This window comes from Schistocerca americana, chromosome 3, assembly GCF_021461395.2.
Source record: "Schistocerca americana isolate TAMUIC-IGC-003095 chromosome 3, iqSchAmer2.1, whole genome shotgun sequence".
NCBI lineage: Eukaryota > Metazoa > Arthropoda > Insecta > Orthoptera > Acrididae > Schistocerca > Schistocerca americana.
This window is the reverse complement of record NC_060121.1, coordinates 122,858,585-122,884,809: the sequence shown is the minus strand read 5'-3', so window position 1 is coordinate 122,884,809 and position 26,225 is coordinate 122,858,585. Positions and strand designations below refer to the sequence as shown.

The following is a 26,225-nucleotide window of genomic DNA, read 5'->3' as shown; positions in this document are numbered from 1 at the left end:
CCGAATAACAGAACGCTGTTCTTCCCTGGTGCAAGTCGCAAGTGTGGCGGCCATCTTTATACTGATACTGCGACGGTATGTGTGCATCTGCACTATGCTGCCACCTACAGGGCATTCTGCACGCTGTTTGTAGCACGCTTACCAACTTACAGGATAACGGCGCGAAATTTCGATTTGTTATTACAAATTTAAGGTTTTCATTTGACTCAACCTCGTATGTGTTTTTGTAGAGTGTAGGTGAGTTTAATGGGTATGCATATTGTGTGGTGTTCCGTTTGTGGTGTACAGCGATGACGAGAAAAGGGAGAGGGTGAAATCGGGTGCCAGCACGTAGCTATTCCTCCCGAACAGCGCGAGTCCGCAGCTCGTGGTCCAGTGGCTAGCGTTGCTGCCTCTGGATCACGGGGTCCCGGGTCGATTCCCAGCCGGGTTGGGGATTATCTACGCTCGGGGACTGGGTGTTTGTGTCTTCCGTATCATTTCCTCATCATTCGTGAAAGTGGCAAGTGTGGACTGCGTAAGGATTGAGAATTTGTACGGGCGTTGATAATTGCGCAGTTGAGCGCCCCACAAACCAAATACCATCACCATCATCAGTATCAACGAATGGCATCAGTGGTCACACGTCCTCATTTCATGAAACACAGCTCATTGCGGAGAAGTTTGCAATTTAACCCAGGGTACTGACGCAAAGTTCAGTGATCAGGCGCTTGCCACCATGTCTCCTCCGCTTATGAAAATGAAGTCCACCAACAGGATTCGAACCAGCTTACCTCCCATTCGAGCACGACGACACAAGCGGCGTTAGCCACCTCGTCTAAGGAGGCGGGTTTCGTCGCGTTGAAGAGTGAATATGTCAAGAAGGTTTAATACCAACACCAAGCTTCGTGTTCCCAGTTCGATTTTTTCCAGGTAATAATTAAAACTTGATGACTATTGTAAGTAGGCTGTTTAGGTTTTTTTATTGGTAACGCCTCGTAGCGCTCTGTATGAAAATCACTGGCTGTGCTGTGTGCAGTCTGTGGCTGGTTTGCATTGTTGTTGGCTATTGTAGTGTTGGGCAGCTGGATGTTAACAGCGCGTAGCGTTGCGCAGTTGGAGGTGAGCCGCCAGCAGTGGTGGATGTGGGGAAGTGAGATAGAGGGTTTTTGAGAATGGATAATCTGGAGGTGTGTCCATCAGAAACAGTACATTTGTAAGAATGGATGTCATGAACTGCTATATATATTATGACTATTAAGGTAAATACATTGTTTGTTCTCTATTAAAATCTTTCATTTGCTAACTATGCCTGTCAGTAGTTAGTGCCTTCCGTAGTTTGAGACTTTTATTTAGCTGGCAGTAGTGGCGCTCGCTGTATTGCAGCAGTTCGAGTAACGAAGATTTTTGTAAGGTAAGTGATTTGTGAAAGGTATAGGTTAATGTTAGTCAGGGGAATTCTTTTGTAGGGGTTATTGAAAGTCAGATTGCGTTGCGCTAAAAAATACTGTGTGTCAGTTTAAGCACAGTCACGTATAATTTTTCTAAGGGGACGTTTCACTATACCTCGTAAAGTTTCCTCACAGGTTCTAGATCATTTGCCTGTTGGAAAAAACTTGAATGACAAAACTTCTTACAAAGCTTCTTAATGTTGTAAACTGTAATAGATATATCTCAGAAAGTTTCGTACTTGACAGAACATGGGATTAGTATTTGAACATACAAATTACATCTCGCGAGTAATGACAACCAGACAATTGGCTACTGTACAAAAATAAATTCATTATTATAGTTCAGAGTATTACATACGATCATTTGCAAATGAACTCCGCACATATCATTCAGTACCTTGTAATATTGTGCAAGTCACTGTTAACACATTTCACTAGCTTGATAATAAATATAAGTGCAATATGAAATAGTAACTGTACAATGAGGTAATGCTTAACTCTTACTGAGACTCAGTCACTATAACAGGTGTAGACGTATCTCCCTGCTGGGCAGTGACGTTGCAAGCAATCTGGTCGTGGAACAGCAGGATGACATCCCTCTTAGCCATGGCTGGCGGCGTGGCGCACTCTGTTGCAGCAACGACGGACGCCCCGCGGCTGTGGACCTCCTCCAGGAAGGTCTTGAGCGCGCAGTCGCAGTGCCACGGGTTGTCGTTAAGTGACAGCAGAGAGATCTGAGTTGCGTTCAGCAACTGAGAACTCAGCGAAGTCAACTTGTTATTGTGGACGAAGATTTCTGACAGTAGAAAGTTAGCTTCAAATAAAGTGGGTTGGAGCTGGACCAGCTTGTTGTCCGATGCCTTGAGAACTTTCAGATGCTTGAGTCTTCTGAATGTCGTTGTCCCCAAAGTTGTTAGCGCGTTGTGAGAAACGTCCAGGGAGGAGATCCTGGTGTTGGAGACAAATAGTCGATCGGGAAGAACTTGCAGGCCATTCCCTGGCAGTAGCAGCTGCTCCAGGTAAGGAAGGTGCACGAACGCATCTTCGGGCAGAGTATTAAGCTCGTTGAAGCTCAAGTCAAGATGTTTCAGCAAGGAATTATGCCTGTAAATAAAATAAAAAACAAACAAAAAATATAATGTATGTGTTACCTATGACGCTGTATAACAATAAAAAAAGGAAAGAAAACGGAGCTGCAAATACAAGGTGACACAAAAGAGAGAATCTTTATATGCTGCTTGCCATTGCGGCATAGCATCACGATGATAGCATGCTACAAGCATCAGTTTGGTACAAATTGTATTACATGCTAGCACACGCAAATGATTAACATTTCAACGCAATTGTGCAAATGAGATAGGAGTGACGCCACAAACATTCTGTATATAAAAAAAGATTAAGCAGCATATTTCTCATTCAGATATCGATTTAAGTATCGTTAGTTTGTGAGAAGCTCCATTTATGTCTCGTGTAAAAAGGGGAAACAATTACCAGCATGCGTCAGGAAGCTGTGGTAGAATTGTAGGTTATGGTGTATCGAGACCGCTGTTTATACTTCGCCTTTGCTGATTAGTCGGCATACCACAACTATCCAGGGAATATGGAATTTATGCATACAGGAGGATTTTGCTCAACGTTATGCCGAACCACAAAAGCTCCACGTGAGTAGCGCCCGAGAAGACAGGCGTATTGTTTGATCGGCTGTGGTCGCTACGGCGCCACCTTACGTACCATCTGTATTACTAAACGACTATCCCAGAACCAGGTTGCTTTTGCAAGTTGCCTATAATGGCTTCCAGGGCCAAGAAATATTTGACTTTCAATAGTTCCCGTAATTCCTGGCAGAATCTAAGAATTTAAAATACTGTCGATTGAGAAGTAGCGGCTCCGGTCTCGGAAACTGACATACGGCGGAGAGAGCGGTGTGCTGACCACATGCCCCTCCATATCCGCATCCAGTGATGCATATGAGCTGAGGATGACATGACGGCAGGTCGGTACCGTTTGGTCTTCATGGAGTTTTAGTTTAGCCATGATCTGCTTATCAAGAGGTATACTATTATGTTAAAAGTTTAACACAACAAAAGTTTTACAGTTAGAAACTATGTGTGTGTCTTGAGATAGCATAATTGATGGCGCGTAAATATCTGGACGTTATTATGACGCTGTATTCCTTCCTTACGTGCGTCTTTTCAGGGAAGCATTCGGCGCTGACTTTATTTTTATGGATGACATTGCACATCCGCATCGAACGGCACAGGTGGAGGAGCTCTTGGAACGAGAGGATATTCGGCGAATGGGCTGATCTCGCCCGTTCCCCTGACTTAACCGCATCGAGCACTTGTGAAGTGTGTTGAGAGGACGTAATGCAGCTCGTCCCCGTGCACCAGTGATCATCTTGCAGTTGTCAGCTGTACTGCTGGAGAAATGTGACGCTTTACCACAAGAATTCTCGCCAAATTTGTGGCCATCATGGGACCACACTGCAGAGCGTGAATTGCCGTCCGTCGTGATCACATATCCCGTAAAAAAAAGTGTCGTGTGACGAGGACTTCCCGTCAGGTAGACCGCTCGCCTGGTGCAAGTCTTTCGATTTGACGCCACTTCGGCGACTTGCGCGTCGAAGGCGATGAAATGATGATGATAGGACAACACAACACCCAGTCCCTGAGCGGAGAAAATCTCCGACCCAGCCGGGAGTCGAACCCGGGCCCGTAGGATTGACACATTGTCGCGCTGACCACTCAGCTACCGGGGGCGGACACACAGCCTGTTAAGAACCATGATGCGCCTTTTGCAGTGTCCAGGGGGCCACCACAGAGCGCGGTGACTTCAGTGTGATTATTGACTCTCAACAAAAGTATCATTTCTGTTCGCCTCATTGTGTATTTGTTTCAGTTCTGTATTATACTGTAACAGTTCTTTCAATGTGTGAACCAAGTTTCATCGAGCTATGTTACTTGACAAAGAGATTTAATGTGAAATTTTCTTTTTTCTTTAAGATTCGCACAAGTGTATTTCAGGTGAAAAGACACGGCATTTAACACATGTCTCTTTCACAATCTCATCAATTTTTTAAAAACCACTGAAAATTTTCACACACACAAGACAAAAAACCGGAAGACAATTCTGTAATTTTCAATCCGATATCGTCTGCAGCTGCGATGGATTTTTTGAATGATTTCGTGGTGCCTTCAGCTGCCATTCTCTTTATTTGTTGTACGATTGTACAATTTCAGACAGTTAATTTTCGAGGTTAATTAACACATTTCTGTAAAATAATTATAATCTTCCTAGTGTTAAGTACGTTGAAACATGGACCTTATACACTATGTGATCCAAAGTATCCGGACACATGGCTGAATATTACTTACAAGTCCGTGGCGCCCTCCATCGTTAATGCTGGAATTTAGTATGATGTTGGCCCACCCTTAGCCTTGATGACAGCTTCCACTCTCGCAGGCATACGTTCTATCAGGTGCTGGAAGGTTTCTTGGGGAATGGCAGCCCGTTATTCACGGAGTGCTGCACTGAGCAGAGGTATCGATGTCGGTCCGTGAGGTGTGACACGAACATCCCAAAGGTATTGTATAGGAATCAGGTCAGGACTCTGTGCAGGCCAGTCCATTACAGGGTTGTTATTGTCGTGTAACCACTCCTCCACAGGCCGTGCATTATGAACAGGTGCTTCATAGTGTTGAAAGAGGCAATCGTCATCCCCGAACTGCTCCTCTTCAACAGTGCGAAGCAAGAAGGTGCTTAAAACATCAATGTAGGCCTGTGATGTGATAGTGCCACACGAAACAAGGGATGCAAACCCCCTCCATGAAAAACACAACCACAGCATAAAAACACCGCCTCCGAATTTTACTGTTGCCACTACACAAAGTGGCAGATGACGTTCACCGGGCATTCGCCATACCCAAACCCACCCATCGGATCTCCACATTGTGTACCGTGATTCGTCACTCCACACAACATTTTTCCACTGTTCAGTCGTCCAATGTTTACTCTCCTTACACCAAGCGAGGCGTCGTTCGGCATTTACCGGAGTGACGTGTGGCTTATGAGCAGCCGCTCGAGCATGAAATTCGAGTTTTCTCACCTCCCAGCTAACTGTCATAGTACTTGCAGTGGATCCTGATGCAGTTTGGAATTTCTGTGTGATGGTCTGGATAGATGTCTGCCTATTGCATATTACGGCCCTCTTCAACTGTCGGCAGTCTCTTGTCAGTCAACAGACGAGGTCGGCCTGCACGCTTTTGTGCTGTACGTGTCCCTTCACGTTTTCTCTTCACTATCACATCGGAAATAGTGGACTTAAGGATGTTTAGGAGTGTGGAAATCTCGCGTACAGACATATGACACAAGTGACACCCAATCACCTGACCATGTTCGAAGTCCGTGAGTTCCGCGGAGCGCCCCGTTCTGCTCTTTCACGATGTCTAATGACCACTGAGGTCGCTGATACGGCAGTAGGTGGCGTGCTTAATATGAAAAACGTATGTTTTTGGGGGTGTCCGGAAACATAGTGTATATGAGATCTTTGCAACAACTGATCTAAGTAGTGCGCTCCTAAAGTAGCATAACACTTATCTCACTTATTTTATGAGCATAACATGGAGTCACAGGAGCAATGACATACATGGCATAATTTACTACTAAAAAATCATCCATAAAGTAAGTTATAGTGCGCCTAGGAAATCTACAGATATGACGTTCCAAAATCACAATTGCCATGTATGTGTCAATGTACAGGGCTATTACAAATGATTGAAGCGATTTCATAAATTCACTGTAGCTCCATTCATTGACATATGGTCACGACACACTACAGATACGTAGAAAAACTCATAAAGTTTTGTTCGGCTGAAGCCGCACTTCAGGTTTCTGCCGCCAGAGCGCTCGAGAGCGCAGTGAGACAAAAGGGCGTCAGGAGCCGAGAAAGCGTATGCCGTGCTTGAAATGCACTCACATCAGTCAGTCATAACAGTGCAACGACATTTCAGGACGAAGTTCAACTAAGATCCACCAACTGCTAACTCCATTCGGCGATGGTATGCGCAGTTTAAAGCTTCTGGATGCCTCTGTAAGGGGAAATCAGCGGGTCGGCCTGCAGTGAGCGAAGAAACGGTTGAACGCGTGCGCGCAAGTTTCACGCGTAGCCCGCGGAAGTCGACGAATAAAGCAAGCAGGGAGCTAAACGTACCACAGCCGACGGTTTAGAAAATCTTACGGAAAAGGCTAAACCAGAAGCCTTACCGTTTACAATTGCTACAAGCCTGACACCCAATGACAAAGTCAAACGCTTTGAATTTTCGGCGTGGTTGCAACAGCTCATGGAAGAGGATGCGTTCAGTGCGAAACTTGTTTTCAGTGATGAAGCAACATTTTTTCTTAATGGTGAAGTGAACAGACACAATGTGCGAGCCTGGGCGGTAAAGAATCCTCACGCATTCGTGCAGCAAATTCGCAATTCACCAAAAGTTAACGTGTTTTGTGCAATCTCACGGCCCCTTTTTCTTCTGCGAAAAAAACGTTACAGGACACGTGTATCTGGACATGCTGGAAAATTGGCTCATGCCACAACTGGAGACCGACAGCACCGACTTCATCTTTCAACAGGATGGTGCTCCATCGCACTTCCATCATGATGTTTGGCATTTCTTAAACAGGAGATTGGAAAACCGATGGGTCGGTCGTGGTGGAGATCATGATCAGCAATTCGTGTCATGGACTCCACGCTCTCCCGACTTAACCCCATTCGATTTCTTTCTGTGGGGTTATGTGAAAGATTCAGTGTTTAAACTTCCTCTACCAAGAAACGTCAGCTCAACAATGCTTTTGAACTCATTGATGGGGACATGCTGCGCCGAGTGTGGGAGGAACTTCATTATCGGCTTGATGTCTGCCGAATCACTAAAGGGGCACATATCGAACATTTGTGAATGCCTAAAAAAACTTTTTGAGTTTTTGTATGTGTGTGCAAAGCATTGTGAAAATATCTCAAATAATAAAGTTATTGTAGAGCTGTGAAATCGCTTCAATCATTTGTAATAACCCTGTATAATCCTTCCGTTTTAGATACTAGAAAATGACCTAAAGCCTTAATTTAAAATCGTACATGGAATAAAGAGAATGGCAGCTGAAGGCATCACGAAATCATTCGGAAACCAATTATTTAAATAAAAAGAAATTTTAATGTGCCGGGTTTTTAAAATCGGACTAAAAATTATAAAATAATTTCGCCTAGCCCATACAGATTCGTAACTCTATGCATGCAGGTCTGATGATTTGTGACTGAGAATTTTTAATAGCTATGAAAATACTTGCACGATTTAAAACGAAACTCGTGGGGCGCATGCAATCATTAATTGATGCACATGTAATTAATTCCCTTCCATACTATAATCTACAGCATGAACCCAGCGTTCTTCGTTTTAAATTATACAAATATTTTGATAGCTATTAAAAATTTAGAATTATTTTATATTTTCCAGTCTGATTTCCGAATTGCTATATAAAAATTGTATTGTTATTTTAATAATTTTTTATGGTTAGTTTCATGTCGTTATTCCACTTTGTGCCGCTACGTACAGTTACTGTTTTCAGGGGTTTGTCAACTATGGCGTAGTCCAGTGGTTCCCAGGGGCTGTGCCGCGATGCAGTACTATGCCACGAGATTAGCTAGGTGTGCCACCGTACTCCTGAGGGTTTATGAGATTGCTGACGGGAGTAATTGAAGTAGTTTCGCTGAATATTTATTTTTGAAAAAAAGAACAACAATATATAGTAATATCCCAAAACTTTAACTTATTTATAGGCTATTTATTAGTTTACGCCTTACAAATTTGAGTTATCAGTGAGAAACTTGAGCCTGTCGTTTTTTACACAAAAGTTCATTTCGTGGTGGAATTGAAGACAAAACACACACACATTTCTGGTTCATCTGAGGGAAATCTCTCCGTTTCTCGGTTTTTATGTTGGTTGGTGCGGAAAATTCCAACTCACACAAATAGGTGGTGGGAAAATGTAACAAGATATTAACTGCTTTCACTTCTGCTACTAGGTACACTTTCTTCGCTAACATCTAAAACTTGATAAATAGTAATTCACCATATTCCGGGTAAAGTGTTCGGACTCTCTGAAGTTCTGCGAGCTGATCTTCTTCCTCCAAAGAAAGGTCGGTGGTGATTCTGGAGACGTACGTTGAAAGAGTATACAGAGGCAGAACGTCACGACATGTGAACCAGTGTGTTGGACTTGTTTCAGTCTTGCAACAAATCCTTGGAATCATCCATTCATTGCTGGTGCACCTTCCGTGTAAACAGAAAGACAACTTTTCCAGGACGGCCCATTTTGTTCGGAGGTGGTGGATATAGAATTATACACACTTGAACCAGTTGACGTTGAGGGCAGTTCAGCACGTTCAGCAATCAAATCCTCATCAATAAATCTTATGTAACTCAGTATGTGGCATTTCTTATGTATATCGGTTGACTTGTCGAGCTATAGTGAAAATAGCGTCGCTTAGCTTTTTATGAGCATTCCACTGGATATCTGATGACGAGCACAAGAACCAAATGATTCCCAGGATAAGGAAACCCACTCTACAAAGTACCAATGGCCACTTCAGAGGGCGGATGAGCACGTAGAGGCCGAAGAGTACGTTCTAACCCTTGGCACGAGAAATCCCTCCTAAAAGCGGAAAAACTCGTCATGAGTCAGCAGCATGGGATGTGGAAGGCAAGGGGAAACCATCACATTAAATATCTGCAGGATATCCCAAAAAACAGCAGTGTCGTTTCGCTTGAGCAACGAATATGAAGCTTACTTTCGTAAAAGATTCCGGAATACTCTCTCATTCGCATCTCTGCGAGGCGACTGCAGAAGGTTGCGCTTCCAACGAAATAAATGTTAAGAAAAATGGAAGAAAGCAAACCGCAACATGGAATTTACGAACAGTTCTGAGGAGCGGCAAGCTAGGAAACCTGAAACTGGAAATGACAAGAATAAAAATTCACATACAAGTGAGCGAGCAACTGGGAATATGGGTATAAGCCCATAGCAAACAGCGATGAATGAAGAAACATGAGACAGCGACTCATGAGGTTTCTGTACCAGTCATTAGATGGCATCACAAGTCTGCGTTCTTTTTCTATGATTGAGGGGAATCAAAGAAATGAGCCAATGACATTTGTATATATTGTTCAAATAATAATCGTCGTCTTGTACACGAAAATGTTTTCATTTGCTCTGATGGTTGCTCTGGCTAGAACCACGACACAATAAATTGATTTTGTCTAGCTCGAACTGACTGTGGGCACTTTAGTAAAATGAAGCATTTCTTCTCGTTAGCTACCACTCCTTTCTTTCCAATGGCCGAGAGGTTGCTACACAAGAAGCCCAAGAAATATTTCAGCGTGTGTGTTCCAGAATTCCTGTAATCAAACAATAATGTGCTAAGTTTCAAGTGACAAGATTCGAACCCGCACATTTCGTGTAATGATCATTGGAGGAAATAATATTACGAGAAAAGTTTCTTGACCGCGAAGTCCATGGGAAAGACCGATGTCACCCGGCAGAACGTTAAATTTTCGCCTAGAAAGTATGTGGACATTCAATATGATTCACAAACCAAGGAACTTGTAATTGTCAACAAGTTTATTAACCGATTAGTGACCATTCATTCGGACTAAAAAGAAACCACAGGAATCTTACATCAGGTGGATGGTGGGATATATACCAGAGGATTTCTGCAGTTTTTATGAAAATCTTTCTGAGCCCTAGTATTGAGACAGACAGTGGTATTGGAGATGATGACGTTTCTTGAATTTATGACTGTCACATAATCACTTCATGTTATTTATCTTACTGTAGTAAATTATCGGTATGTTGCTTTGTATGGCGTCTTATTTATGTCAAATGTTAAAAAAAATATTGAAAATGCCAGATGTTTTATAATATTTTCACGCTTGTTTTTCATCTGGAAAATACACCCATTTTGAGTTACATCCATGATGATCATAAATGCCTGCCTTCACTGATTTCGTCCAAGTGTTATTAATTTAGCCCAGAAGCGATACAAGAATTGTTAGAATTTTTATGTTTAGAAACTACACAAAAGCAACAAACTCAGAAGTTGGACACATCAATATGTTTTTATGCATAAGGTGTCTGCATTAAACAAATATTGAGTTAGCTCTCAGTTTGGAAAATATATACAGTTCAAAATGGTATTTAACTCAGGTACATCGCTCCTAGCAAAGTCAGCGACATAGACATTTCGACATCGTTGATTTTCCCGAGAGCAGAGTAATATTGGAACATGGTCGGTTTTCCCAGGAGCAACACCCCTGAGCTATACTCTGTGCTTATACCTGATATCAAAGTCTCGCAAACATGTTCTCAATGAAAACTTCAAGTTTCGTGGCTGATTACGTTGGGTCTTTTATTTATATTTTAAGATCAGTTCACAATCGATGGAATGGAACAGGAAGGATGGTGGCATTTATACAGGCCATCAAAGGAATAGAACGGAATGCGACAGAATTTGTCGTCAGCGTCAAGGTTTCTCAGAAATGTTTTAATGTTGGCATTGCTGGTCGGACAGTGGCGCCATCTACTAACATCGAAGTTTACCTTTTCTCGCTGAGCTCATTCGTATTATAGTACAGGAATTTGAGCTTTCGTGTCTTCTTAGTTTTTCTTTCTTTCTTTTCGTTTGTGACACGTTGCAAAGATTACATGATGACTTGGATATTTTTCCTACGACTGTTGTTTCACAAAAGAGGCCAGATATCTGAAAGTGAAAGATTATTAATATCTTACAATACCAGGACGAAAGAAAGACTACCATTTGTCTAAATACGAAAGAGGAAAATATATTTGTTAAGGCGTTATTTAGTACTTAGAAAAAAGTGAATAAGATGACAAGGTTCTATGTATTGCCTTCTAAATACTGTTGAAACGTGACGGTCAGTTCGTTTGTTACAAGTAGACTAACGAAATGTGTCACTTACGCGTCACGCTTGTTGCGCCATCTTGTCTGCCGCTCTAAATTCTTACGCTGACAGTACTATACTAAAACCTCTGGAAGGAAGATGGTACCAGTAAGGAGTTTGTATTTAATTTTTACTCTTGTGATACCATTTTGAAGTTCCCTTATTCCTGATTCCATGTGCGACTGCAGTTAAACAATTGTATGAGTAGTCCAGAATTCCTATGATTACCCCGTCATTGTATATCGACGCTTTTTCCGTGTGGGCAGCTCCCAATCGGTAGCATCTGCTGACCGCCAGCTCCAAGGCGCCATCTGATGGGCCTCTGCATGAGCCCTTTCCCAGGGCTTACTGTTTTTCTCCCTCCAAAACGCGGATTATGCATTTTTGTAGTTGACCCAGAGTACACCCATATCCATAACTTTATTTGGGCAACCAGCACCTAGATGGTGTAGCACAGCCCCGTTTCTTGGGCCTTATTTTTGATGAGAACCTGACGTGCTGCCCTATGTTCGCCACCTGAAGAGTGTCTGTATGCGGAATCTTAATGCTCTCCATGTCCTGGCAAACACACCTTGGGGTGCACACCATGCTTTGACTTTGTCCTGACTCGATTATGGTTTTCAGGTTTATGGTTCAACGGCTCCTTCCACTCTGAAACTACTTGACACTCTTCATCATTATGGGGTGTGCCTGGCTATTGGTGCCTTTCGCATTCGTCCTGTCAACAGCCTCCTCGCAGAGGCAGGGATTCCCCCTCTACAAATACGACGGAGACAACGCCTGGTTTCTTACGCAATCGCCATTGACCGGCTCCCTGACCAACCCTTGCACCCTGTCCTATTTACAAACGATGGATATCTCCCTCCTCATACCCACGCTCGGGTAAGATTTCCAGTTGGAATGTGTGTCGCTTCCCTCTGTCAAAATCTTCATCTCCACTCACTGGAAAAGTGTCCAATGTGTTTCCTCCCACACACCCCCTTGGATGTCGCCTGGACCATATATTATGACCGATCTACTCCAGGGTCCTAAGGTTTCTGTCGTTCCTATGATATTCCGTCGTCTTGTGCATTTCATCCGCGAAGAGTCTCAGGGAGCTTCCGTCCTCTACACTGATGGTTCTATAACGATAGATAAAGTGGGATACACTTTTACGCCTCCTGCTGACACGAAACACCGTTTACTGCGAGGATCATATAGAGTATTCAAGCAGAGCTGCTAGCCATTAATAGGGCCCTCCATTTTGTTTCTAAGGCCTCCCTCCACAGAGTTTTAAAATGTACCGACTCAATTAGCAGCTTGCAGGCTATAGACCGATGCTGCTTTCTTTACCCTTTGGTCTTCGCTATCCATGATCTTCTTTCTGTCCTTGGCCGTGCCGTCTGCTCTACTGTCTTTCCCTGGGTTCCAAATCATGTGGGCATCACAGGGAATATACTAGCTGACCGTTTGGCTAGAGAGGCAGATACTTACTCAGCATCCTCTTTCATGATTCCTGGCGCAGATATGCATATATTCATGAAATCCCTCTTTGCCCAGAAGTAGAATGAAATCTGGTGCGCTACTGCTCTCAGTAATAAACTTTGCACAATAAAGGAGACTACTACAGTTGCAAGCGTACTGTCATATGGCTGGATTGGTTGCGGAGTATCTTTGCGGGCAGCAGCGTCTGCAGGGTCGAGACGGGACATAGAACTGTTTTGTTGGGGGTAGGTCTGCATGTGAGAGGCATTGTTATTATGGAAGTTCAAGTGTTACTACAAGCGCTATTACAGTAAGGTGATTAAATATGGAAGTAATTCAGAGGAAAGTGCGTCAAGAAGTAATTAAAAATGAGCAATGCCACCGATAGCGTATTTGTGTATCCTCTTGTTGCGTGTCGCACGCCATCAATCATCCGCATCGTGTTTGGTCTCTCCGAATAAACTAATGTGAATCAGTAAAAATTGTTACCATAAAAAGGTGCAATCAAGTGCCAGTGTCTTGTAGCGAGCGTGAGAACGTGCGTTCGATCATCGCGTTTCCGCATCATCGCGCCGCGACGGTTACGCGCACGCTCGTACAATTGTGAAGTGTGAACTGTAATTTAACTTCATGAGCAGTGTTGTATCATTACTAGTGTCAAAGAGGACTGGTACCAAACGAAATCTGTGTACCCGTGGCAAGCGTAAGAACTTTCGTTCGGTCATTCGGCTTCCGCATCATCAACAATCGTGCCGTGTTCGGTTACGCGTACGCTCGTACAAGTGATATTATGAACAGATAATTATCTAGAAGTTGGCTTAAACACTTCTGACTTACAAGGGGAGGCCGCCAATTGTGAAATTCAGATTCGATTCATACTGCGCATAATAAAAGCTCATGGCCAGAGGTGTAATGTGGCAAAGCACCAAGATGCACTTCTCAGCCGTTGTCGAGAAAATCGACAGTTAAAAGAAACCGTTGCGGTGAAATACTCTGTACGATTAATGGTTTTCTACAGCGCAGCGGTAAGCGCTGGGGTTCGTAATCCGAAGGTCGCCGGATCGAATCTCGCGCCATGCAATATTTTTTTATTATTAGTTTTTTGCAATTCAAATATATATATATATAAACTATTAATGAATTGCTTATGCATGTTGGTGAAGGCGGATCGCTCTCCAATTGTACCGCCTCCATTTTTCCGTTTGTTTAACAGGGTGTACCAAAGCTGTCCCGTCCGCACTGATTTTCGACGATGTTATAAGTTGCGCTAGGGGCCGCATCTACCTTCTTTCGAAGTTAGCAGGCAACTACGCTGTTATGGGGCGGCTCGTTTCGGCCCATTCAACATCTGTCCTTCAAGTGTAACGAGCGAGTAACGGAGTTTATATTTCATACCTGCCACAGCAAGTTTGTGTTCGTGGGGTCTCTATTCTAATTCGAACGTTTGACTTACGCTATACGTATTCGTTTCTACGTCTTCTGTTAACTATACGTGGTTAACATTATGAAGACAATTAATAACATTTGTGAAATACAACTTTGTTTGCGGAAAACTTAATGATGTTCGAAGTCGCCAGTTTTTCCACGACAAACGACTTTCAACAACTTATTATACGCATAATTGTTGCAACTGATGCCGGGAATTATATATATATATATATATATATATATATATATATATATATATATATATATATATATATATGAATTACAAAAAACAAATACTAAAAAAAAAGGTTGCATGGCGCGAGATTCGATCCGGCAACCTTCGGATTACGAACCCGAGCTCTTACCGCTGCACCACCACGCTGTAGAATATTACTCATCGTAGAGAGTATTTCACGGCAACGGTTTCTTTTAACTGTCGATTTTCTCGACAACGGCTGAGAAGTGCATCTTGGTGCTTTGCCACATTACACCTCTGGCCATGAGCTTTTATTATGCGCAGTATGAATCGAATCTGAATTTCACAATTGGCGGCCTCTCCTTGTTAGTGTGTAAACAGTGCAACCTGTGATTTTCATATCGTTTCAGAATATAAAAGTTCATACCAGACATAGGACAGTGTTGTGCTTTGACGTTGAGTGGCTCCACTAACTTGCTTGCATATTACATACATAATTTCAGGCAAGCCAGCAGCAGTGTGGAGCAGAACTGTACTACCACTGCAGGATTATCAGGTGCGTGGTGTGGACAGGGCGCACGGTCAAGAAGCAGCAAGCACCTATACCAGTTAAGGGACCCCCACCATTTGTACCCCCGGGTGTGTTACACAGTTTGGCGCTCTTCCTGTTGCCCCTCTCGGAAGGAATCCACTGTCTATCGCCGTCTATGCATCGGTTATACTAGGCTCACCCATTGTTTGCTCATGCGTAACGAGCCACCCCCATAATGTGGTTGTGGAGCCACACTGACGGTATCCCATATACTAAGATAGCCTTTCAGATTTATTGTCTTTAATATTAGCAGACGATTGACGAACTGTTGAACTGATCCTCAGTTTCCTAGATGGAAGTGGGTTTCATTTTCAGCTATAAGGTTTTGCTTTACTCCTGGTGCAGGGGCAGGATGGTTGTGGTTGGGGCCTCTCTTCGCGTTTTCTGGGTCTGGGGCCCATAGTCACTCTCCCTTAGAACGACCGCTCTTTTATGCCTGTTTTTCCTGTTTTTAGATTTTCCATACCCTCTGTATGCCTTCTACCTTGTGTGTTTTTAGCTTCCTCACTTTAGTTTGACCTCTCTGACTGGATCCGCCCACTTTTAGCGGTCGCCTCTATCTTACGTACATAACTTTTGAATCGCAGGACTGATGACCTCGCCATTAATCCCTTAATTCCCCTCAATCAATAAATCAATCGTTTAATTTCACCAAAGGATGCCTTGATTTCCTATATGCTGAGTCAGTCCTTCCAACAATCATTTCTTTTTCAGTTTCTTCAAATGTTACATGCAGCCATTTTATCTTAGCTTCCCTTCGCTTCCTATTTATTTCATTCCTCGCCGACTTATATTTATTATTCCTGAATTTTCGTAAACGTTTTTGTACTTCCTTCTTTCATCGATCAGCTGAAGTATTTCTTCTGTTACCCATGGTTCCTTTGCAGTTCCCTTCTTTGACCTATGTTTTCCTTTCCAATTTTGTCATTACCCTTTTTAGAGATGTCCATTTCTCTTCAACTGTACTATCTAATAAGCTATTTCTTATTGCAGTATCTAAAGCCTTAGAGAACTTCAAGCGTGTCTCTTCATTCTTTAGTACTTCCGTATCCCACATCTTTGCATACTGATTCTTCTTAACTAATCTCTACAATTTCAGCCTACTCTTCATCACTACTACTCCTGGATATGCCTTACAATCCAATATCTGATTTCTGGCCATGAAGTAATCTAACTGAAATCTTCCCGTACCTCCTGACCTTTTCCAAGTATACCTCCTCCTCTTGTGATCCTTGAACTGAGTATTCACTATTAGTAGTTGAATTTTACTACAGAACTCAGTTAGTATTTCGCCTCTCTCATTCCTAGTACCAAGCCCAAATTCTCCCATAACCCTTTCTTCTACTCCTGCCACTAGAACCGAATTTGTTCAATATCCTCATATACTTTCTCTACCTTTTCATCTTCAGCTTGCGACGTGGCCTACATAACTGAACTATCGTCGTCGGTGTTGGTTCGTTGTCGATTCTGATGGAAACAACCCTGTTACCCCTGTCACTGAATTTTTTACAGAAACACACTCTTTGCTTTACCTTCCTATTTATAAGGAATCCTACTCCCTTTATACCATTTTCTGATGCTGTTGAGATTATCCTATACTCATCTGACCAGTAATCCTTGTCTTCCTTCCATATCACTTCAATGACCCCCACTACATCTAGATTGAGCCTTAGCGTTTCCCTTTTAACATTTTCTAGCTTCCGTACCACGTTCAGGCTTCTGACTTTCCACACCCCGACTCGTAGAGCATCGTCCTTTTGTTGGTTGTAAGCGAAAATCGTTCTAATACCTCTGGCAGTGGTATGTATGTACGATGCCGCTGTTGCTAAGATTTTACGGTAGGCAACTTTCAGAGGTGGTAGAAAAAAAATGCCTTGTGAAGCTCTTAAGGTATGCATATCTTAAGAGCCACGAGCACTTGTTCATTTTCCGCACTCTGAAACACATCTCTTCTACTGCAAACTCTTTGGTTTCCATATAGTTGGAGGAGGTAGCATAGGCCAAAACAGGGAAAAAATATCTAGTAAATATGGGTTGTGAAACATGTCTCTGCTACTGAACAAGTACGCATGGTTCTTAAGGTATGCATTTTAGAGCTCATATTTACTGGAGATCTTTTCTTGTTTTGATCCGTACTACCACCCCTGAATGTTGCCTACGCTACAATTATAGGAACAACAGCAGTGGTACAAGTATTCCACCGGTTTGTAAACGATTTTCGTTTACAACTTAAGACTCGGTCGTTTCCGAACCAGGGTCCGTTGATACATTCACTATTCCCCAGCACTCTGAAAGTTTGTAACATCATCACGAAATCATCCAGTATATACATTAGCCAACAACAGGAATCTTTCAGTTAGCTTACTTAACCTATAGATGGCGCTGACGAATAAAGGTACCTCTGACCACGTGCCGTGTGTTCCATGTGTGTTGCAGGCTGAGTGATTGAAGCAGCGTACTGCAAGCAGCAGGATGATGCGGTATTCACGTCGGGAACAAGCCGAGATGGAGTTTGTGTACGGCCAAGTAGACGAAAGCGGTCGAGAAGCAGCACAGCTATACCGAAACAAGTACCCTCACAGACACCAACCAGGTCACGCAGTATTTCAAGACCTTTTTGGACGTTCGCGAGATCATGAGTCCTTTCAGACAGACGAAAATGTAGGTTGGTGGCGGGCTGTGCGTACACCAGATTTGGAGGACGAGGTTCTGCAGAATATTGAGACTAACCCAAGCTCCAGGCAAGTGGCCTGTGAACAGTTCAGTGACCGGGTTGTTCTAATCAGAATCGACAGCAGACCAACACCGACAACGATAGTTCAGGTATACATGCCGACGTCGCAAGCTGAAGATGAACAGATAGAGAAAGTGTATGAGGATATTGAAAGGGTAATGCAGTATGTAAAGGGGGACGAAAATCTAATAGTCATGGGCGACTGGAATGCAGTTGTAGGGGAAGGAGTAGAAGAAAAGGTTACAGGAGAATATGGGCTTGGGACAAGGAATGAAAGAGGAGAAAGACTAATTGAGTTCTGTAACAAGTTTCAGCTAGTAATAGCGAATACCCTGTTCAAGAATCACAAGAGGAGGGGGTATACTTGGAAAAGGCCGGGAGACACGGGAAGATTTCAATTAAATTACATCATGGTCAGACAGAGATTCCGAAATCAGATACTGGATTGTAAGGCGTACCCAGGAGCAGATATAGACTCAGATCACAATATAATAGTGATGAAGAGTAGGCTGAAGTTCAAGACATTAGCCAGGAAGAATCAATACGCAAAGAAGTGGGATACGGAAGTACTAAGGAATGACGAGATGCGTTTGAAGTTCTCTAATGCTATAGATACAGCAATAAGGAATAGCGCAGTAGGCAGTACAGTTGAAGAGGAATGGACATCTCTAAAAAGGGCCATCACAGAAGTTGGGAAGGAAAACATAGGTACAAAGAAGGTAGGTGCGAAGAAACCATGGGTAACAGAAGAAATACTTCAGTTGATTGATGAAAGGAGGAAGTACAAAAATGTTCCGTGAAAATCAGGAATACAGAAATACAAGTCGCTGAGGAATGAAATAAATAGGAAGTGCAAGGAAGCTAAGACAAAATGGCTGCAGGAAAAATGTGAAGACATCGAAAAAGATACGATTGTCGGAAGGAAAGAGACTCAGCATACAGGAAAGTCAAAACAACCTTTGTTGACGTTAAAAGCAACGGTGATCACATTAAGAGTGCAACGGGAATTCCACTGTTAAATGCAGAGGGGAGAGCTGATAGGTGGAAAGAATACATTGAAAGCCTCTATGAGGGTGAAGATTTGTCTGATGTGATAGAAGAAGAAACAGGAGTCGATTTAGAAGAGATAGGGGATCCAGTATTAGAATCGGAATTTAAAAGAGCTTTGGAGGACTTACGGTCAAATAAGGCAGAAGGGATAGATAACATTCCATCAGAATTTCTAAAATCATTGGGGGAAGTGGCAACAAAACGACTATTCACGTTGGTGTGTAGAATATATGAGTCTGGCGATATACCATCTGACTTTCGGAAAAGCATCATTCACACAATTCCGAAGACGGCAAGAGCTGACAACTGCGAGAATTATCGCACAGTCAGCTTAAAAGCTCATGCATCGAAGCTGCTTGCAAGAATAATATACAGAAGAATGGAAAATAAAATTGAGAATGCGCTAGGTGACGATCAGTTTGGCTTTAGGAAAAGTAAAGGGACGAGAGAGGCAATTCTGACGTTACGGCTAATAATGGAAGCAAGGCTAAAGAAAAATCAAGACACTTTCATAGGATTTGTCGACCTGGAAAAAGCGTTCGACAATATAAAATGGTGCAAGCTGTTCGAGATTCTGAAAAAAGTAGGGGTAAGCTATAGGGAGAGACGGGTCATATACAATATGTACAACAACCAAGAGGGAATAATAAGAGTGGACGATCAAGAACGAAGTGCTCGTATTAAGAAGGGTGTCAGACAAGGCTGTAGCCTTTCGCCCCTACTCTTCAATCTGTACATCGAGGAAGCAATGATGGAAATAAAAGAAAGGTTCAGGAGTGGAATTAAAATACAAGGTGAAAGGATATCAATGATACGATTCGCTGATGACATTGCTATCCTGAATGAAAGTGAAGAAGAATTAAATGATCTGCTGAACGGAATGAACAGTCTAATGGGTACACAGTATGGTTTGAGAGTAAATCGGAGAAAGACGAAGGTAATGATACGTAGTAGAAATGAGAACAGCGAGAAACTTAACATCAGGATTGATGATCACGAAGTCAATGAAGTTAAGGAATTCTGCTACCTAAGCAGTAAAATAACCAATGACGGACGGAGCAAGGAGGACATCAAAAGCAGACTCGCTATGGCAAAAAAAGGCATTTCTGGCCAAGAGAAGTCTACTAATATCAAATACCGGCCTTAATTTGAGGAAGAAATTTCTGAGGATGTACGTCTGGAGTACAGCATTGTATGGTAGTGAAACATGGACTGTGAGAATCGAAGCATTTGAGATGTGGTGCTATAGACGAATGTTGAAAATTAGGTGGACTGATAAGGTAAGTAATGAGGAGGTTCTGCGCAGAATCGGAGAGGAAAGGAATATGTGGAAAACACTGATAAGGAGAAGGGACAAGATGATAGGACATCTGCTAAGACATGAGGGAATGACTTCCATGGTACTAGAGGGAGCTGTAGAGGGCAAAAACTGTAGAGGAAGACAGAGATTGGAATACGTCAAGCAAATAATTGAGGAGGTAGGTTGCAAGTGCTACTCTGAGATGAAGAGGTTAGCACAGGAAAGGAATTCGTGGCGGGCCGCATCAAACCAGTAGTAGACTGATGACCAAAAAAAAAAAAAAAACTAGGTGATGCTATGTAAATGCCACCTAGTCGTGTCTCCCGCATCTTGCTATAGTGTAGGAACCCTCCTCCTCGTTGACACTGAGAGCTGGACTTCATTTCTCGCTTCAATATTTCTAACGAGTCTTTACTTGCTTGGAGATATACAAGGTAAGTAAATCTGTTTTTTGTGTTAACTTGCTCGCTGTTCATTTCTGCTCCTGTCCAGCTTTTCTACGATGACAGTTGCTGCACCACTCTGTAGTGCCCGTCTCCTTACCACTGTGTACTAAGTGGTACACAACACTTCCAACCAGGCAACACATTTCCATTGATCTGCTGACAACTTAGGACCACCCCTTGTCCACTGCTGTCGTAACTGACAACATGGGAGGAACCTGAAGAGGTTGTCTGATGTGGAGCACGAAGTTTGACAATGTCCGCTCAACAATGTGCTCTGAAACACTTGTGCCTTTACCAGAATTTCAGTTCGTCATCAAATTTACCCTAAGTGACCACCTATCGTGCTTTACAGAGTAGGCAAGCCCGCAGTGCATGGACATCGACACATTGTCGCTTACTTGTAGTTCCATTGCCTCTTTTTTTTTTACTTTATTGAATTTCGATCCCTCCTGGGGTGGGGGGGGGGGGGAGAAGCTGGCAACAGCTTAATATACCACTCTACAGCCTACAGAAGAGTTAAGAAACATAATGAGCAGACAACAAAGAATAAAAACAGGTGATAAAACGGTGATCTTTTAAAAACTGTAAAAATGGCGGAAAGTTGTGGAAATATAAAAACACGGGGTTGACGATGCTAATGAAGATACACAGTAAGTAGACAGGCAGAATTAACTCGGCGACAGTCTGGTTTCTGTTCGCAACAGTTAAAATAGGGTATGTACAACACTGAATGCTCACGTAAACACTGAACTATAGAGTAGATAGAAAGATGACACAACACAGCCTAAGGCAAAATGGGGGAGGGGAAGGACCTAAGCAGATGAGGGGAAAAAAGTGAGGGAAGAGATCAAAAAGGATTAATGGGGGAAGGCAATGGAGGGAGAGGACACATAGAAAGTGGGGCAGGGAGGACAAGAGAAGGAGTGGGGAAGCAAAAGAACTTGGGGGGGGGGAGACAATGGAGGCAAAGAGAGGGTAGATGGAGAAAAACACTATGGAAGGGTGGGGGGAGGGGGAGCCCAGTATGAGTAGAAGGACAGAGGTAGAGACAGGGAGATGAGGATCAAAGTTGATAGGAGGGATAAATGGATGGAGAGAGGGCATCATCCAGGAGGGGTAGTTGACAGAAGCCATTTTGGGAAAGGAGATGAAGGGTGTAGAGGTGAAGGTTGGGTGGGATGCAATGGTGAAGGCGTGGCAACGGGTGGGGATGGAGAACAGAGGAGCAACCAGGGGATAAGTGGGATCAAGTCTGCAGGAAGTGTAGAGGACTCGGAAAAGGAGCAGATGGGAGATTGGAATCAGGTCATTGAGGATCTGCGTGGGGGACGGGAGGTGTATGCGGAAGGTGAGGAGGAGTGCATGGCGCTCGAGGATCTAGACGGATTTATAGAATTTGGGGGGGGGGGGTGGGAGGGGGGTCGGATATCCAATAGGGACAGACATAGCAGAGGATGGGATGGATCAAGGATTTGTAGGTGTGGAGGATGGTACTTCTATTGTCCAACAACCACTTTCCATATAATTATCCTCAGCACAGTGGCACGCGAGTGACCGATTAAGTTCGCCATTTCGAGAGGCTTGTTCCCAGCGTCAAGCTATAACAATCTGCCGTTTGTCAAAGCCGCATACTGGTACGTCAGTGGGTTTCCCTCTTTATGACCCATATCGTCGCTGAATGTTTTCCCCCTTCGCCTTTGCTCCACTTATATGTTTATGCTTCCTGTATCACGTAACCGCAACACCACCAGATGGCATTCGACCTCGCGGTGGGTAGTGGTCATAATGTTTTGGCTCATTAGTGTAACTAGGGTGACGCTTACCGGAAAGTCTCCGACGTGATGTTGGCCAGGTTATTGAAAGCGAAACTGACAGTCTGCAGGCGGGGATTGCCGCTGAACGTATCCGGCTCGACGTGGCTGATGAGGTTGAAGGCGAGGTCGACGTGTCCGAGGTGCGGCAGGCCGGCGAACAGGCCGGGCGGCAGCGCGCGCAGGCGGCACAGCTTGGCGTGCAGCGCGCGCAGCCGCGGCAGGTGCGCCAGCGAGCCGCCGCGCAGCGCGCCCAGCTCGTTGGCGTCCAGGTGCAGCACGCGCGTGCCCGGGGGTAGGTCGGCCGGCACGGAGCTGAGGCCGCGCAGCTGGCAGTCCGCCTGCGTGCCGTTCAGCGCGCACGCGCCCGGCCGCTGCTGCTGCTCCGCGCCGCCGCCGCGCCACCGGCAGTCCGTCACGTTGCCCGCGCAGGTGCTGCCGACGGCCGCGCCGTTCAGAGGCGACACTGCACACAGCGTCACTAGCGCCGCGAACCACCGACACGCCTGCAAAGAGAACACATAAAAAGATGGTGGCCTGCCTGCTTGCTGACCCTCGCTGAAATGCGGTTTCTTGGAGGGCCAAATGTCCAACGGCGGTATTGTTGCAACATCAAGAGCTAATCTAGGGTTCGGTTGTAGGGGAGGGGAAGCGTCCCAGTTCGATTGTCTCTGACTCCTGTCCCTCCCCAGAATGTAATTCGCCATCTTTGCAACTTGTAACATTGCACAGCTGTCTTTCTTCCTTTCTTTCTTTCGCTTACGCCACAGTCCCGCAGCTATCGCAGGGTCGGCGTGCTTACAACGGATTTGGCAGTGTTAGTGTTAGGGATGGCCGTATGCCCTTCCCACCACCACCCTGTACCCTCCGGGATGGAACCAGTGTACCACAACTGTCTGCAGCTAGTGTAAATCGTGAAATAGTGCCGATGTGTTTCAAATGTCTGCGTCGCATGTGACTGAGACGGAACGTGGGAACCAGCCCAGTATTCACCTAGCGGGATGTGGAAAACCACCTAAAAACCACATCCAGGCTGACGGCACACCGGCCCTCGTCGTTAACCCGCCGGGCGGATTCGATCCGGGGCCGGCGCGCCTACCCGAGTCTAGGAAGCAGGGCGTTAGCGCGCTCGGCTACCCTGGCGGGTAACATTGCACAGCTGTCTACGATTTTAATCATATAGAATGGTCCATGCAAACGTTTCAACGCAAATATCTCTGGAAAACAACAGATATTGATAAACGACTCTGACGGGTGTGAATGTAAGGCAGGGGCTCATGAAGGAAAATACTTTGAGACATTTTAAAATGTAAGTAAATAATATTTTCAGCTCAAATTCTTTTTTCAAAAATAGACAGCCCATTTTATTTATCACGCAATCAATAACATGAAAAATTACAAAAAGAATGGTTTTGGGTGCATTGTAATACTTCAATTACAGTTTGAGAAATTGCAAAGTGAAGTTGACATTTGAATAAACAAACCGCGCCGCTATTGTACGAGGTGCATTCAAGTTCTACGGCCTCCAATTTTTTTTTCTAATTAACTACTCACCCGAAATCGATGAAACTGGCGTTACTTCTCGACGTAATCGCCCTGCAGACGTACACATTTTTCACAACGATGACGCCATGATTCCATGGCATCGGCGAACGCTTCTTTAGGAGTCTGTTTTGACCACTGGAAAATCGCTGAGACAATAGCAGCATGGCTGGTGAATGTGCGGCCATGGAGAGTGTCTTTCATTGTTGGAAAAAGCGAAAAGTCACTAGGAGCCAGGTCAGATGAGTAGGGAGCATGAGGAATCACTTCAAAGTTGTTATCACGAAGAAACTGTTGCGTAACGTTAGCTCGATGTGCGGGTGCGTTGTCTTGGTGAAACAGCACACGCGCAGCCCTTCCCGGACATTTTTGTTGCAGTGCAGGAAGGAGTTTGTTCCTCAAAACATTTTCGTAGGATGCACCTGTTACCGTAGTGCCCTTTGGAACGCAATGGGTAAGTATTACACCCTCGCTGTCCCAGAACATGGACACCATCATTTTTTCAGCACTGGCGGTTACCCGAAATTTTTTGGTGGCGGTAAATCTGCGTGCTTCCATTGAGCTGACTGGCTCTTTGTTTCTGGATTGAAAAATGGCATCCACGTCTCATCCATTGTCACAACCGATGAAAAGAAAGTCCCATTCACGCTGTCATTGCGCGTCAACATTGCTTGGCAACATGCCGTACGGGCAGCCATGTGGTCGTCCGTCAGCATTCGTGGCACCCACCTGGATGACACTTTTCGCATTTTCAGGTCGTCATGCAGGATTGTGTGCACAGAACCCACAGAAATGCCAACTCTGGAGGCGATCTGTTCAACAGTCATTCGGCGATCCCCCAAAACAATTCTCTCCACTTTCACGATCTTGTCGTCAGACCGGCTTGTGCGAGCCTGAGGTTGTTTCGGTTTGTTGTCACACAATGTTCTGCCTTCATTAAACTGTCGCACCCATGAACGCACTTTCGACACATCCGTAACTCCATCACCACATGTCTCCTTCAACTGTCGATGAATTTCAATTGGTTTCACACCACGCAAATTCAGAAAACGAATGATTGCACGCCGTTCCAGTAAGGAAAACGTCGCCATTTTAAGTATTTAAAACAGTTCTCATTCTCGCCGCTAGCGGTAAAATTCCATCTGCCGTACAGTGCTGCCATCTCTGGGACGTATTGACAATGAACGCGGCCTCATTTTAAAACAATGCGCATGTTTCTATCTCTTTCCAGTCCGGAGAAAAAAAAAATTGGAGGCCTTAGAACTTGAATGCACCTCGTACAGCCCGAGATGCAGATTTGAACCCCACATTGCTCGTAATCACGTTATAATTGATGTACTACGATGCATGGCCGTACTGTCTAACGCACGGATTTCCAGGCGGGAAGGAGCGCCTGGTCCCTGGCATGGATCCTCCTGACGGATTTGTGTCGAGGTCCAGTGAACTGGCCAGTCTGTGGATGGTTTTTAGGCGGTTTTCCATCTGCCTCGGCGAATGCAGTCTGGTTCCCCTTATTCCGCCTCAGTTACATATGTCAGCGATTGCTGCGCAAACAAGTTCTCCACGCACGCTTACACCACCATTACTCTACCACGCAAACATAAGGTTTACACTCGCCTGGTGTGAGACGTTCCCCGGGGGGGGGGGGGGGGGGGGGGGGGGGGACACCACGGGCCGAACCGCACAATAACGCTGGGTTCAGTGTGGGGCGACGGAGGGGTTAAGTGGACTGTGGTAGTCGTTGTGGAGTTGTGGACCACTGCGGCTGCGGCGGGGACGGAGCCTCTCCGTCGTTTCTAGACCCCCGGTTAACATACAATACAATACAATACTACGATGCAACGAACTCTGTACTTACTGCTGTTTACACTCCTATGAAGCGGGATGGAAACAAAACAAATGTCCAGTCACAAACGACGAGAAATAAAGGAAATATTTATTCCTTTGTGCTTTATTTGATGCTTAATACAGTACTAGAATGGACAAAACTGTTACGAAAAACTGAAGATCACAGGTCATGGTAAACGCAATTAATGGCTAACAAAATATCTAACAGAAGGGTTAATGGCAGTTGTACGTGGTTTTCTGACTGGATATCTGTATTCCTTCCAGTCCACTTCGGGATATCCATCAGCGGCGCGTTTCGTCTATTTCAAGTGTCAACTTCACTTTGCAGTTTCTCGGAATGTCACTGACGCATTTGCGTTGCAACCAACGCCATTCCTTTG

General features: G+C 44.4%; 1 protein-coding gene across 1 annotated transcript in view; it reads right to left on the bottom strand.

Moving 5' to 3' along the window:
- Nucleotides 1–1,493: 1,493 nt before the first annotated feature.
- LOC124607285 (protein slit-like) overlaps nucleotides 1,494–26,225 on the bottom strand; it is a 48,720-nt gene continuing 23,988 nt past the window's right edge. The window contains exons 2-3 of the mRNA XM_047139566.1: nucleotides 22,468–22,961; nucleotides 1,494–2,534 (exon numbers count right to left, since the gene is read on the bottom strand). Of these exons, the coding sequence (XP_046995522.1) occupies nucleotides 1,931–2,534; nucleotides 22,468–22,961 (1,098 nt within the window). The 3' untranslated portion in view covers nucleotides 1,494–1,930. The remainder of the gene's footprint in view (nucleotides 2,535–22,467; nucleotides 22,962–26,225) is intronic.